Source organism: Cynocephalus volans, chromosome 16 (genome assembly GCF_027409185.1).
Source record: "Cynocephalus volans isolate mCynVol1 chromosome 16, mCynVol1.pri, whole genome shotgun sequence".
Classification (NCBI taxonomy): Eukaryota; Metazoa; Chordata; class Mammalia; order Dermoptera; family Cynocephalidae; genus Cynocephalus; species Cynocephalus volans.
Genome location: NC_084475.1, coordinates 38,640,074 through 38,657,019, shown reverse-complemented (window position 1 = coordinate 38,657,019; position 16,946 = coordinate 38,640,074). Strand labels below are relative to the sequence as shown.

At 39.0% G+C, this 16,946-nt stretch overlaps 1 protein-coding gene across 1 annotated transcript in view; it reads left to right on the top strand.

Moving 5' to 3' along the window:
• The window catches only part of TMC1 (transmembrane channel like 1), a 188,278-nt gene that overhangs the window by 121,518 nt on the left and 49,814 nt on the right, over nt 1-16,946 (top strand). Inside the window, exons 9-11 of the mRNA XM_063080407.1 lie at nt 9,355-9,497; nt 15,627-15,771; nt 16,402-16,596. Coding sequence (XP_062936477.1) covers nt 9,355-9,497; nt 15,627-15,771; nt 16,402-16,596 — 483 coding nt within the window. The remainder of the gene's footprint in view (nt 1-9,354; nt 9,498-15,626; nt 15,772-16,401; nt 16,597-16,946) is intronic.

Sequence of the window (16,946 nt, the reverse complement as noted above, 5' to 3'; positions counted from 1 at the left end):
GTGTATATATACCACATTTTCCTTATCCAGTCATCCATCGATGGACATTTTAAAAAAACAAACAAAAAAGGGTAGCCGGTTAAGGTTTCAAACACAGCCACCATGACCTCTTTGCCACAACCAATGTTTGAGCCTAGCCCAGTGCTGGGTCAGCAGAAACAGAACTCTTAGATCATAAATAATCTTTTGGTAACATGACCTCAAGCCAGACCGGTAAGCCTCTTGGGGACAAATGCAGGCTTTAAATTTCCAAGTCCACCTACAGATATAGCTGTTCCCTTAGGAACAAAGATCATAAGGCTGGAAAGGGTGAAGAGCCTCTCATCTGTGTATGTAGAAAGATTCCTTTGAAAACTTCCCTGAGCAAGGGTGGGGTGCTTCCCAGGCATGTGGTGCTGGGATTGGTGATATCTAAGAGCTGTTCATCCCCAACCCTCATGTTTGCTTTCCTGCCTCAATGTCCAGTGCAGATTCTTCTGGTTCAGTAGACTCATTTGATTGAAAGAAGAGGTATCTCATATTCTATTCAAAGTCCGAGATTCTTTCTCTTGCTTCATAGGCTTTCTAACCTACTTCTGGACTTCTTTATGACACAGCTGTAGTTTGTGGTAAGAGATATTCCTCGGTCTGCTTTTATCTTTCTTGATATCTTAAATGTGGGGAATTGATCATAGAGCCTTAAGTCCCATACTGCTTCTTTGCGTTAGCAACAAATTCCAATTTTTATCATTTCCCTCGAGCTATGCCTGGCCAAACCACAGATGAGCTTTCTTTTTGCAAATATTTGGGATGCCTATGAACCTAATGTCATACGCACGATATGAAAACAGCATACCTTCTTTGAATGTGACTACAGAAAGGAGTCTTTTCCTCAATTTGGTGAATAGTTATTGAGCATTTTCCAGGTGCCAGGCATTAAGCAAAAGTGAAAAAAACACAACAAGGTCTCTACCTTTAGGAATATAAAATCTAGAGGAATAGTCAGACCATCACAAAAATAAATGTAATTGTAACTGTGCCAAGTGCTATGAAAGAAAGGTATATATATACATTATATTAATATAATGTATATATATATTAAAACTTACATATATTAAGTTATATATAGCATTAGGGGAACTCACTGCAGGAAACCTGACAAAGTGTTTGTTTTTGCTGCTGTAACAGAATACCTGAGTCTTGGTAATTTATAATTAACAGAAATGTATTGGCTTATTGTTCTAGATGCTGGGGAGTCAAAGATCCAGGAGGGGCTGCATCTGGTGAGGGCCTTCTTGCTGTGTTGTCCCATAGTGGAAGGGCAAAGAGAAGAAGAGAAAAGGTCAAGAGGTAGAACTTGCAGCCTCAAGCCCTCTCATAATCAGCATTAATCCATTCACGAGGGTGGAACCCTCGTGACCCAAACACCTTCCGTCAGGCCCCACCTCCCAGCACTGTTGTATTGGGGATTAAGTTTCCAACACATGCTTTTTAGGGGACACATTCACCATAGCCCATGGTTTAGGGCCTAAAGGAAGAGGATGGATAATAGAAAAAGTTTTTTCTGATAAAGTAACATTCAAATTGGGCTCTGTAGAGTCAGTAAGAGCTTCTAATTTAAGTGAAGGGAGAGGCATTCTAGGCTGTGAGAACAGCAAGTACAAAGACCCCATGGTGAAGGCAGGTTGCCTTATTCAATGGACTGAGTGAAGGCCAGTGAGACTAGAGCTCAGAACTTGAAGGCGAATCAGGGACACGTGGCATTGCAGAGATAAGAGGGTATCAAACCATGTAGAATCCTCTAAAACATAGACCATGATAATTATTTCTTCTCAGAGCAACTGGAAGTAATTTAAGTGGGTGGTATGTGGGTAGTGACTATCAGACTTGGATTTTGAAAAGGTTGACAGATGGAAGAAGAGCAAGATGAATGTGAGATCAATGAGGACCCTATCAATACGTCCAGGTTAGTAGTTACGATTGTTTGGAAGAGCTAAATTTACCTTGTAGGAATTTTCTGATTCTAAATATTGGCTGCCAACCTCATAGATCAAAGGCTGAGCCATTAAATTAAATTAAAACCTCACAACCTATTAAATTATATTCTATAATTTAAACACACAGCACCAGATCACAAGTCTGCTGTGACAAATAGATTACTTAAATTTACAAACATTTGAAAGCAATTCAGTAAAAACTACCCTATGCGTGAGCATCTTCAATAGACATATTTGTTTGTAAATAATACTTGAAATTAATTACATTCACTAATCTTAAATATTTGAAATAAAACGTATGCTGCTTATATGGGATTAACATTTTCTGAACTCAATTCATTTTTTCTAAGTAGTTGCTATATTTTCTCTACATTTTAAAAATGTTGATTTATTTAGAAATTTCTTTTTAAATAGATAATACTAAGGCGCTTCCTAGTGCAGGCTGTGTCTAGGTGACCACACACATCTCATTTCATTTATGAATTCATAAAGCTTCATTCTGAATGACTTTAAAGAGCCAGGGTCAGGTCCAGAAGTCAGCCAACAAACAAAGCCCCATAATATAATGCTTTTAATATCTACCTTGTGAAACAAAAGATGACCATTTTTTTTTTATAGCACTGAGATTATCTTGTTTTGTGAGTTTTAGGCAGTTAGAAAAAAATTAAAGAGTTTTTTTAGCTTTAGTGTCTCTCAGACACTTTTTCAGTGTTTTGAGTTATTAAATCCTAACATAAGATTATTTTGTCATATTACTGTCTTGAGTGAATTACTCAATGTTATTAGAATGGATGGCAGATAGCAGAAGAGTGGTGTAGATGACCATCTGAGGGAGCTTAATTTAATTGAGGATTATTAATAATCACCAGAAGTGATTTCTTTGTTCAGTGAGTCATCCTATAAACATAAATCGAATGTCAGATGGGAATACAAAGACAACTAACACATATCCCCTGCCCACAGGCACAGAATGGTTTAATTACATGAGCAAACCGACAATTCCCATACAATGTGATGATCTCAAGCTAACACGTCTTAGGCACATAGAGACACAATGGAGGTGAAGTTCAGTGTGGGGTTTACTGGAGTCCTGAAAAGGAGGGAAAAGGTGGGGCAGATGGATGCCAAAATTATACACTCATTACTAATAGAGGCCAAATTGGAGGACCAATCTGGGACCTTTAGCCAAATGGCCCTGCTAATATAGAACCCCAGATTAGGCCAGTTTATCCTGGGGGCAGCTTATTTCCTTGAGGAAGAAAGTTATGCTTGGGCTGGGCCAGCTCAGTTAATTCATTCCCAATTAACCAAGCAGAGACGTTCCTATACCTCTGCTTGGGCGGATTTGAGTGAAGGCACAGAGAAGGGCTGAGGGGCATTCTACCTGGAGGAGCTCTGCTCCTGGAGAAATTCCAACAGAAATAAATGAGCGAGCGTTCATTTTCCCTATAACAATCAGCTCTGGTTGAAAGGTCAGTAAAAGAGGTATCTTGAACTGGTTTTAAAGAGTAGGAATAGACTAGGCTCTGGAGTGGGGAAGGCAGCTGGGAACAGTATTCCAAGCAAGGATATCACTGTATACAAAGGGATGAAGGCGTGAAAAGGTGCTATGTGCTCAATACCTGTGAGTGATTCAGCAAAATTCTTATTTAAAAGGAAAGGAGCCCAGAAAAAGATGAGCCTGTCATACAAAATAACAGACAAACACACATAAAAGGGTCAAATCAGAGAGGACAATTTTATTATGCTAGAGCCAGACTTCATCCTATAAGCAGTAGAGAGCACAACGGGTTTTGAAGCAGGATAGAAATATGGTCAGAGTTATGCTGTAGAAGACTCCCTGTGAATTAGATACGGGCTTGATTGGACTTGGTGTGAGATGGGGGCAGAGGGGCCTGTACATGGCAGCCGTGCACAGAGAAGGAATCGGTATCAGGTATGTTAATGAGGCAGAAACCACAGGACTTAGCAAGTGAATGGATGTGGGCTATGAATGAAAATGGAAAGAATGAAAATATCTAGGTTTCTGACTGGGATGACTGGGTGGCTTGGTGGTAGAGACAGGCTGAAGGAGCAGGTTTGGGGGAACTTTTTTGAATGTGCTACTACCTAGCAGGCTGATATAAAAAATAAATGGGATTGTGTACATAAAGTGTTAGCACAATGCCTGGCACATGGTAGACATTTAATAAATGTTCCATTTAAAAAATACCTACTCATGGTACTTAGCTCAGGATAATGCCCATTCATTGGAGGGACAAGAAAATAGGAAGAAGGAGCCGTGACGCTGAGAGCATGGCACCCCCCGCCAGAAAGGGAATGGGGCAGCAGCAGTGTCCCCTGTCTGGGCAGGAGGCAGAAGGGTAAGGGCACTGTTGCATGGATGGGCACCAAAAGAAACTGTCTGCTTCACAGCTTTCTGAGGGGCAGAGGTCGCCGTCTACAGTCCTCGATACAGCTTTGTTCCCTCTACTGAAAATTAGAAGATCTGCAAAGGGGCAGCCCAGCTTCCTCTTTGTAATTTACACTCTCCCTACTGAGAGCTGTACAGCATCTGTTTCACATCTCTGAGTCTGGGATGGAGCAAAAGGAAAGAAACTCAGAGGCGAGAGGACAGGCTGGTCTCACCACGGAGCCCAGAAGTGCCAGGCTGGCTGCTGTTCCTGTGACATTAGTTGCGGTTTGCTTTGGGTGTCATTAGCCTTTTCACTGCTTGTTTCCCTCCTGTGTCCCACTCTATGAGATAGTAAATGATATCATTCCCTGCCTTGCAGGCACATTTGAAAGCTTCTTTAACATGAAGGTGTAAATGACCATTAGGGAAAAGTAGAAACATACCCGACTGGACTCCTGCGGGCCCACCTCCCCCTCATAAACCCTCAGCAGACATGCTTCTTAAATTATATCTTCATTTTTCACCAGTTTTGAGTTAGTGATTGTTTTCAAAATAATGGTCTGACAGTTCCTATGAATTAAAAAGAGATGCTAAGGATAACGAAACTCATTCACCATCCTGGGGCTAGAGCGTTGTCTTTCACACTGAGTATTTATTTGTAATTATGAGAAACACCAAAGGGTTGGAGTTCTGATATAATTTCAGGTGACAAATACTTATGAAGGGAACATTTGGTATGCAGAACTCTTTTGGAGACCTCTGTAATTCAGTGTTCTACTCCATCTAGGTATAGTATTTGGCAAATAGTAAGTTCTCAATAAATGTCAGTTAGATAAATACATGCACGACTAGATTTCTAGTGACCACGTAATCGAAAATTCTTTTTCTTGGGGGAAATGTGTTGGTGACTAGGGAGTAGACCATCTGCAGCATTTGAACAGAAATTGGAGTCTTAACAGATGACATGCAAGCATGGAACCCCAGAATTGGACAGGAATTTTCTGTGCTCATTTGAAACTTGGCTCTGGCCATGGTTCCTCTGTCACAGATTTTGGGATGGGAGAGTGCTCCCACAGGGAAAGCGGTGAGCGCTGACATGGAAACTGAATAGAACCTTGGCGAGGCTCGGAGCCATTGCTATTTCAGTCACTTCCGGATGTCTGCTGATGTCGTTTTAGGGAAGGAGAAAGACGTGTGGAGTGTAGCATGCCCACTGAGTGGAAGGGGACGGTGTTCCCCTTCCAAGCCTTTCAACTCGTATGTAAAGCCACCCATCAATATGCTACTAAGATGGATTGGATATTTTTTGTTTTTTTTTTTAAATATCTCTTTAATATGGTTTAAAAAAACCATCCTCTTTAATAGTATGTCTTTCATTTACACACTTGATTGCATATATAGTAATAATGCACACTGAAGAAACATTTGTGAAATAATCAGGATCCCTCTGCCCCAATCAAAGCGGAACTGTCCCTCCCCTCTTTGGTTGTGATCTAATATTTGTGAAGTGCCAGTCATCGCACATATGTTGAATGGTACATACACCAGATGAGCCAGCTGCCCCAGTAGCTATTGTGCTAACCTAACAAGCTCACCAGGTGCTTGTTATATATCTACTTTCTCCTTTCACTTTATTTTTGGGGTGCCTTTTAATCCTAGTACTGCCATTATGAATTAGAAAAAGATGTCAGGTGGCAATATTTATGAATATGGAGATGAGGCCCTCTGAAATCTTTTCAGAAGTGATGTCCAGGGTTCTTTTCAAGAGACCCTGGCACCACGAGGGACTGACCCAGAGTTATGGATCGAAGTCCATGCTGGGTTGGTAGAGTTTCTTTTGTCGTTTACTGGGGAGGTCTGTCACTAGAATGATACAAATCTTGGGAGACAAAGAAGGAACGGGAGAAGCAGTGCAGCATGCTGGTTAAGTATATGGGATTTGAATTAGACAGACCCAGCTGAAGTTCAGAATCTGTCATTTATTAGCTAAGTGTGTTTGGACATGTAACTTAACCTCTTTAAAACTCAGTTTTTATCTGTAAAATAGATATAGGTATAATGGCTGTTGAATCTTTGTGTGTATGCAAGGGGCAGGGACAAGCTGTGAGCTAACCAGAAATAAAGCAAAGGATATGCAGGTGGAGGTCAATACGCCACCTTTATTATTGTTAAAGCCGATGATAAGGAAGGTGGTGTCTCTTTATGGACAAGTGAGCTTCACAGCCAGACCTTTCTACCAGGGCAGGCTTCCCCTTGCAGGGGCAGAGCACAGCATGCGCTCTCTCAATAGGAGGAAGAGGGGTCCCCATTTCTTCATCTGTGCTCTACTATCAGATTAGTTTCTCCTCCCCAGGGCTAGACTGAGGCATGGACGGTGGCTGGGACCGTTACACGTATGCATCTTCTCCATATGGAAGGAAACATGAAGAGTGGGAGAAGATGATTGCTGCGAATAGTAGCAACTTCATAAGGTTCTTCTGAGGATTCTGTGAGATAAAGTAAGGTGTTCAGCAAGTGCTAAATATTCAAGAAAATTTTTCAATTGATATTATTGCTGCATTTGTTATTACAGAGTGTCAGGACTGTGGCAAGGAAATGTGGTAAGGATCAGTTGCTGGGAAAAACAAAGGAGTTTGGAAAATAATACATGTTGTCTCATGGGAAAGAAATAAAAAGTTCAGGATATAACCTTTAAACCAAACAAGAGGCCAACTGTCTACACTTATCAGGTTCTGTTATTGTCACCTTGGGACAGAGGGACAGGCATGAAAGTTCAGGACAGGGTAGAAGGACATTGAATTTAACACAGCTGAGAAGAAGCAGAGACCTTAACTAGATGAATGTGAAACAAGATGTCATAAAACCAGGAGTGGGAAATCCTGCCAAAGCGTGTTCTCCTGGGGTAAAGATTTCTGGATCTTGGGTGGTTGTTCGATCCATGCCTATCTGATTTCTTCTTGGACATAAGGGTAACCCACCTGCTTCCCTTATATGAGGTTTCTACTAGTTATTTAGCCCCGAATGTTCTTTTGGGTTGTATATTAGTCAGGGTTCTCCAAAGAAACATAATCAATAGGATATGTGTGTGTGTGTGTGTGTGTATTCTACATAATTTACATGATTTATTTATTTATTTATATTTATGTCTATAAATCTTTATATATTTTATATAATTTATAAATCAATATAAACAGTAGATTTATTATATATATAAAAGGAGATTTATTTTGAAGTATTGGCTCACACGATTATGGAGGCTGAGAAGTCTCACAAGCTGCCGTCTGCAAGCTGGAGAACAGGGAAGCTAGTGTTGTGATTCAGTCTGAGTCTAAAGCCTTGAGACCAGGAGAGCCAGAGGTGTGTGTGGAGAAGCCGGGAGAGATGTGATGAGATGTTCCAGCTCAGACAGGGAGGCAGGAAAAAAAGGGGCAAATTCCTCTTTCTTCCTTTTGTTCTATTCAGTCTCTCAATGGATTGCATGATGCCCACCCACACTGGAAAGGCAATTTACTAAATCCACCTATTCAAATGCTAATTTCACCCAGAAACACCCTCACAGACACACCCAGAAACAGTGTTTAATCTGAACACCCCATGACCCACTCAAGTTGACACATAAAATTAACCATTACAGGTTGAATCTATTTTTTTTTTCAAACCGAATACAGGCCAGTGTAGCACAAGGAAGCTCAACACTGCAGTATTTACCTACAAGCCTTTCATCTCATCCCATCCCTAGTTAAGCACACAGGCTTCTCTGAAATTTTCTTGAAGTTTTATTTCCTGCTAGTTCTTACAGAGTATTAAAAAATGAATTTGCCACACATTTTGAAAAGAATATTTTTTTCAGATCTCCGTTAGCCTCTGATTTGAGCTAGGCATGATCTTCGTCTAAGGCAATTTTCTAAATTACTTCTCTTAGTTCTTCCCCTAGGAATTAGCGTCCAAGTCATTTCCTCCCCTTCCTCTTCCAGGTCCCCCTTTCCCTCACTTCTCCCCCCTTCTTCAGTTGTGAGTTTCAAAGTCCCTGAGTTGGTATAAATGCTGTTAAAGGCCACCAATTAGATTTTCTAAGATTCAGGAATGTCTCACCTGATCTCAAGAGGAAGCCCCACGCTGGCAAGTTATTATTTTCTCATTTCAAAAAGCATAGTAATTTTAAATTATTGCCAGAGAAGTCAGAGAGGAGCTGGGGAGAGGATATTTAATCATATGGAAACAATGTTTCTATGCTGAGAGTGAAAAACATAGTGAATGTGAGAAGGAGAGAAAGATGAATATTATAAAGGAAGGAGCAACAGAATATGCCAATGTTCCACGTATAAAGAGGGATCATTCAGGTGGCTTTGGGAGATGTGATTCCAGCCCCAGTGGATAATGTTTAAGAAAGAGAACACAATGCACAAAGAAACATGCTTGCTGTGGGGGAACGCTATGACAGTCTTGATGAGTAGAAGATTGTGTGGATTGGTTCCAATATCATCTCACCTGCTCTTGGTTTTACTAAGTGGGAACTGAGATGCAGCCTCTGTGGTTTAAGGAGAATCAATCTAATTATGTCTCAGGTGACTGGAAATGAAAACCTGCCACAGCGTTTGGAGTAAGCACAGTTCAGATCCCCCCTCCCTAATCCTCTTTATATCAAGGAAGCTCTTAAAATTGTAAATCTGATGACACCATGTAATGTGTTTTGATGTTTGAATCAATGGGCATTTCATGGTAATAGCTCCACAGTTGAGCAAGCCTCTATTTCCTTAAAAATTTTGTCTATTTAGATGTCACTGATTTCTAATAAACCCAAAGCTGCCAATCAATATGACAGTTGACACATTCACTCCATGGAACAAAACAATAGGGCTCACGTTAGTGCCATGACCCAAGTTTGGAAATTAATGTCATTTTGTCATTCCTCTTAAGAGCTGATCTTTTTCTTTGGGTTGCTCTACACAGCATCTGTTAAGTGGCTTTGTTTTTGGATTTTAGGGCTTGGCACAATATTCTGTCCTCTTTTATGGATATTACGACAATAAACGAACGATTGGATGGATGAATTTCAGGTTACCGCTGTCCTATTTTCTTGTGGGGATTATGTGCATTGGATACAGCTTTCTGGTTGTCCTCAAAGCGTAAGTTTTATTTGTCTTTGGGGAAGCAAACAATGATTTCTGGAATCAAAGAGGGGAATTAACTTGAGAATTGGATATAATTTTGCGGCTATTTCCATGTCTAGAGGATGCAGAATCTGCAAGAGATGAAATGCAGTTTTAATATGGACACTAATGTTAGATGATTACATCCTCAAACCAAAAGGAGTGGACACAGACACGGGACTTTGGGTCATCTCACTGGCTCAGATTGGTGGTTGCGTGCCTAGCTTGTGTGTAAGCATATTTCTGAAACATGCGTGCCTCTTTGTACTTCAAGGTGTGAATCAATGTTGCCAACAAGACAGGGAAACAGCTGTTGTCCCTTTTTTTGTGGGCAGAGGGGTTTGCGACTTGCAGAATCAGCTCAATTGGCAGAATCTGTTGTTCTCTGTTCATTTTTCAAAAGCCAGAATAATCACTCATCCAAAAAAATTTCAGCTGTGTAAGACAGCAAAAACAAATGGCCCCAAAAGAGACTGTCACGATCTACTATATAATCATGGTTTGTCTTGGGAGAAGATTTATTAGAGCATGGAGAAGAATTTCAGTGGAGAATGGATAAACTGCAGTTCATTTTTTCCCCTTGCTTGAAATGTATTTATAACACCCACTTAAAGACACTGAAGAAACCTATTGCAGTTATTTGGGCCTGTGAAAAAATTCATCCTTTAACCAGTTTTCTGAACTAACTTAGGAGAAGAGAAGAAACATCTCAGGTAAGGTCCCTGACCTCTTATTTGACTATGCAGAGGGTGAATTGGCCTTGCCTCCCTGTGGGAAAGCCTTCTGCCTGAGGGCCCAGGACAGAGAAAGTGCACAGTCACCCTAAGCAGGACCTCTCTGGAGTAGCCTGTGACATGCTTCATGTCCTATCTCTGCCTCATTTACTAGTTCCTCCAGAGAAAATTGTCATACCTAGTTTTTAAGCTCTTTGAAAACATGAAGAAAAGTCTTATTTGAGACCCCATATCCAAGATATTTATCAATCTGTTAAAATGTAATCAGAGACACAAATATAGGCATCTATACATATGATAAGGTACTACTACATTCCAAAAATCTAAGACATTTTCTAGTCTTTTGACCATATTGCTTTGATTGGACTAAAGTCAGAGATACCATTTACATTACTGAGGCCTCAGTGTAATTTCTCTGTTGGCTTTAGTCTCCATGGTCACTGGGGAAGAAAATTTTTGCATGTCCAATTACTCAGCATCTTTTAGTGACTCCACAGAGGCTGTGTATCTTATGGGGCTCTCGAATAATTCTGCCAAGTTTCAAATCCGAGCTCTGCCATCTATGTATTTATGTGACCACTGACAAATTACTCAACTGCTCTCCTGTTTCCCATCTTTAATAGAGGTGTAATCGGTGTGAGGACTAAATTAGTTAGTACATACAAAGCACTTAGAATATGCCTGACATACAAAAAGTGTTTTAAAAATGTTGCGTGGTGCTGATAACACCAAGGTCAAGGGTTTGGATCCCCTTACCACCCAGCTGCCAAAAAAAAAAAAAAAAGCCCATAAAAGGGGCTGGCTGGTTAGCTCACTTGGTTGAAACATGGTGCTGATAACACCAAGGTCAGTGGTTCAGAACCCCATACTGGCCAGCTGCCAAAAGAAACACCCAGAACAAATGTTAACCATTTTATTAGGATTATATAGGCCTGTTGAAGAGCCAAACAAAGCCAGCATAGTAGCAGCGAAGGTCACATTATAACCCCCTAAAACAGGGCAGTCACATATGGTTTTGCAGTTGTACATTAATAGATTTGTATATTTAATAAAACAATTTTCTGGCAGCATCAGGCAAGGCCAGCCATATATATATAATTTATAAGTTTCTAATAGTTATATTAAAAAATGAACAGGTAAAATTAATTTTAACAATATTTTTATTTAACCCAATATATTAAAAGTATTAGCATGTCAACATATAGCCAATATAAAATGATTATTGAGATATTCTCTGTCTTTTTGGGGGGTTAGTAAGTCTTTAAAATCTGGTGTACATTTTACACTAGTCATACTTCAAGTGCTCAGTAACCACATATTGCTGCTGGTGACCATGTTGGATAGGGCAGCTCCAGAGGAAGCACGGGTTTTTTCAGCTTTGCCCAGCGAGGCCATTTAGGGTGGCTGCAAGGCACCAGTTCTATTTTCCTCCCCCAAATCATCCATGCTATGCCAACCAAAGTGGCCTGGCTTTGGCCTCTTCCTCTGGGATGTACCTTTGGTTGCTGTTTACCTCATTGGCAAGAGGTTTAAGCTCATTGGCCAATAAAGCAAGACAATTCAAAAGCAATGCATGACTCCTACCCCCACTCCCAGCGCTGGGGCAATACTTGGTAGAAAAAGCATCAGTGAGATATAAGTGATTGTACAGAATCATCTATCATCTCTTTCCACCCCCACCCCCACCCCAGTCAAATACTCTTTTGGAATAAATATGAGTGCGTTTATGGGATACATTACTCAAATTGAATAGAAGGGAACCTGAGTTCTAAAATCAACTAGACTATGCCATCTTGCCCATATTGTTAGTTTCAGCAATCTTGTCTACAAAATGAGGGCAAATATCTGTTTTTAACTAATAGGAAAATTGGAAGTTGATGATGACAAGGACCTGTTTCTAGCTAGTGCTGGGTGGCTTTTTTGATTTTTTAAATTCCATATAAAAATTGTTCCTTCTCTGTTGTCAAATTCATTTGGAGTTATATAGCCTTGATGTGACTCCTGTGACCAAAAACTTTATTGAAAAAAATTAAACTGATCAAAACTAAGTCTTTGTCTCATAAGACACTTAAATATTACAAGATTACATAAAAATCATGGCCATGCTCATGCATCATTTCTAAATAAGTGAAAATTTATTTTCTCCCTTCTATCTCTGTCCTAGGCAAACAGAGCAGTTGAGCAATTTGTTGGTGTCATATAAATACATATATGGTAGAGGTGGGATTTGAACCAGTGCCTCTGTCCACGTTTTTTTTTTTTTCACTCTTTTATACCTGCTTACCCAGACAGCTGTGACCTACCTCATACTCTGCTTAAACGTCTTCCATGTCTTTTGATATCCTTATGTGGGATCTTAGCATCAAAATTTTCTCCCCTGACCCCCAACCCCAATTAAACTTTTCTTTGTTGAAGGAATCTCCCTTACCTAAGTAGAGGAAAACAATCAGAGCCCCTCACAGACCCCACTCTAATATTTTACTTCTCAGAGATATTTTCATTGGAGGTAACAATGTTTGGTGACTCTAATCATGGATTTCAGGCCCCGTAATAGAGTAAGAGTCAGTGGGAAGAGTGTATTATGGAAGAGTTAGTGGGGCTGGCCTACTGGGCACCACATCCTAGCAAATTCCACCAAGCATATGATTGTCTCCTCTTCCTCAACTATCATTGACCTTGCTTGAAAAATGCTTGGAGCAGAAAAGAGTTTGGTATGAAAGATTTAAATATATGTTTATATATTAAACCATGTTCCATTTCATATTACTGCTTTATAAACTGCATCTGTGGTTATGAAATTCAACATGAAAAATTCTCCTCTTGCAAGCATGGACTAGGGATAGTAGTGGTCCAGGATAAACGACAGCTACTTATGAAGAGAGGTGATATTGTCAAACCTGTCATAATGACAAGGACAGAACTGAACAGCAATAGCATATATGCTATGTATTGTACCATGTAAAAGCAATTTATATTATATGTATGTATTTATTCAGTGAGGCTCTTTCAAGTGCTAAGTTTACTTCCACAATGACAATTTATGTATTTATTCATTCATTTAATAACATTTATGGAACACCTAATATAGGCAATATACGGAGCTATGTAGTGCCTGGGGATTTAATGGTGAACAAAGTTCTGGCCTCCACAGTGTTCATTCAGGGAAACAGACTGTAAACAAAGGAAGGACCAATGGTTGTAAACAAAGGAAGGACCAATGGTTGTGGCCAATATACTACAAATTTGTATTTTTGTGTTATGCTTTGTAGTCAAATATTTGCTGCCGTTTCTTTTTTCTCAAGAATGTAATACATGCTTTTTAGTATCATCCTTGAAATAATATTCTTTTTCTTGTGTAGTGGTCTAATCCTGTGAGCTTCTAGAGAATTGTTTCCTGTTTCCCTCTCAAGTCCCAACTTTCATTTTAGCAGAAGCTACATTGTAGTGACCCTGTTGGCTTCGAATTTCTGGAGGCATTTATTTGATTTATTCAAAACGTCCACATGCATCTATAAAATAACCAAATGACCCTAGTCTATAAATAGAGCTGCAAACTTGTGGCCCAAGGCAAGAAATTCAGTGAAAAAACCTTAGGCAGCAGTATAAATGCTACGATTGCTTCCCCAAAACCCTTGGCAAAGCAAATGATATATTGATATTGCTTCTCATAGCTATGGTAGTTCAAAACTATAGCCTCCTTGAAAAAGGAGGACTTTTCATAAGTATGTACAGTTTTTTGCTCTGCAGACAAGGGATCAAAGCTGAACATGGAACATTTTATAGCTATCAGGCCCATATCTCAATAGAAATGTGTTGTGAGCAGAGTTTGTCTTTGGTATCTCCCTTACTCCTTTCAGTGTTCCCCTCTTTTTCACATCACTTCCTGCATGTTAAATATTCCTGGTGTGCTCATCCAGGTATGGCTCCCTTCCCTGAGAAGCCGTCTTCAACTACAAAACTTTGCCAGTGGGTAAAACTGCATTTAAAACTTATCCATCAAGGGGGAATTTTTACTTGAGGCCCCGTCCTTTGCTCAATGACAATGCAAAAAAAATGGCTGGTGGTATATTAATCAAATAAATAATTTTCTCCCTATATTAAACCCTAAAGAATGTTTGATTTCAATCCTTTTTGACATGCAAAAAAAGGCCTGGGCATTGAAGTGAAGTCAGAAAATCCAAGTCTTTCACCCATCTCTTTACTGCTGGATAATATCCAGCAAATTATTTCATGTCTTTGAGCTTCAGCTTCTCATCTGTAGAAAAGAGAATAATAGTAACTACCTTGACCTCTTGCTAGGTTTTTGAGAAGAATAATATGAAAGTACGTGTAATCACCATTTGCAAAGGGTGAAGTTGTAGGCTGATGAAAGAAGTAATTATTATTATTATTATTTTTTATAACGTTAGCCTATTTTAAATATATAAGTCTCCATAAGGAGTGAGAGGTTAACAATGAGGGAATTCAGATGACCTTAGAGATGCCTGTTAACCTGCGATGTCACTTTCTGTCATTGTGCTACTTTCTTTTTTTGGTTCCACATTACTGTAATATTTAAAACCTTCTGGGGTCATTTTATAATACATGTCACATAAAATTTTAATTTTTCTATCTATAGGATAGAAAAAAAAAGGGAGTGGAGTAAGTGGAATATAGATCTCTAACCACTGAAATAAACCTGTAAGAAAATGCATTTAAAACTCTCCAAGCAAAAATAAATAAATAAATAAAAAAAAATAAATTACTGATTAGAATATGTGTAACCACTTGGAGTTAAGGTTGTGTAAAAATCTTGATTTTGGTCAAGTATTAGAGAGTAGATAGAAATTTAATGCATTCAGTGTAATTGCTCTTTGGGAGGAGATTCTAGGGGGAATTAATTTACATAAGAGTTTCTTGACCCAGGTTAGCCTTCAGGGGGTCTGGGAACAAACTAAAGTAATGTGGAACAGTATTAAAATTAATACATATTTTTTTCCTGAGGAAGTACTCAATGGTTTTCATCAGATTCTTAAAAAGGATTCTTATCCAATGAAAGGTTAAAAACCAATTATGTAGCATTAATGTCTCAGTTTTTAAAAAAACACATAAAATATGTATTTTCGTATACCTGTTTAATTGTTAAAATCCTCGATGCTTAACTAGTCTTTTAATCTTGAAGGCTTAGGAAATTAACAGTTTAAAAATTAAATAAAAACAAAGTTTAAAAATAAACTTCTATTTTCTGGTAATTAGAACAAACTTGTGAAACATATACATCTCTTAGATATTGCTTCTTCAATTTACCTATAACTATGAAGTTTTGTCACTTTGGACCCTCCCTCTTTCATTTTGTGATCTGGCTGCTGAGCTAAGGTCCCTGTTTTTACAGGATGACAAAAAATATTGGTGATGATGGAGGTGGTGATGACAACACTTTCAACTTCAGCTGGAAGATGTTCACTAGCTGGGACTACCTGATTGGCAATCCTGAAACAGCAGACAACAAATTTAATTCTATCACAATGAACTTTAAGGTAAAGACACAAACCTCAAAAGCCTGTTCTTTGTATTTCCAAGAGTAAAATTGGAGGCATTCCGTACGGTCTAGTCAGTGAAGTTTCTTGACAATTAGGAGAAAGATTGACTTATCATTTCTGCCTGCTGGGATCCGGGTATGGTTCTGATCATTACTGGAAAATCTCTGATGACCCATGACAGCACTTTATCCTTCGAGGACTTGTCTTCTCTAAATTTGGTAATAAAATAATGCTAGTGGCTTGAAACAGGAGACCATCAGTAATCAGAATCAGATATTTTAAATAATAGAACAATGCTCACTAATTATTTACAGGAATAAATTAGCTCATTATTTTAAATGACTCTAAAACATTGTTTATAGCTTTAAAAATTGTACTGGAAGAGAATATCTTTTAAAATGAAGGCTCTCCTAGAATGAGATCAGTCTGAGTTTGTTTGCAAGAATTCTTTCTTTTTCTGCCTTGCCATCATTTGTTGGCACTATTCACGTGGTTTGTGGAACTCCAGATTTACTTTACGTTTTTATTCCTCACATTCTGATGTTTACAAAAATAATTCCTGAGTTTATGAAACATTCTGTAACCAAGGTATTCTTTTTTGTTTTGTGTTGTTTTGCTTGGGCACAGGAAGCTATAATAGAAGAAAGAGCTGCCCAAGTGGAAGAAAATGTCCATTTGATCCGATTCCTGAGGTTTCTTGCTAACTTCTTCGTGTTTCTAACTCTTGGCGGGAGCGGATACCTCATCTTTTGGGCTGTGAAGCGATCCCAGGAATTTGCCCAGCAAGATCCTGACACCCTTGGGTGGTGGGAAAAAAATGAAGTTCGTCCCTGCATGCTTTTTATGTGCTTTAAACCTGATATTTGCTGTTTTGTGGCTTATGCTTCTGTGGCGGGACATTAAATAAGACCACTCTTTACCTATCTCCCCCTCTCGTCTTTATAGTTAACCAATTCTGTTGCATGTTTTCCACATCTTGCAGTCTTATTTTCAAATTTGTACTGTTTTTTTGTTTTTGCATTTTGTGACATGATGGAAAGTTAGAGTCAGAAGAGGTATTAAAAAACACATAGTCCAACCATTACATTTTACAGATGGAGATGATGAATCTCAGGAGATTGGGTGATGTGTTTATGGTCATAGAGTTAGGAAAAGAGTTAGGAAATGTGTAG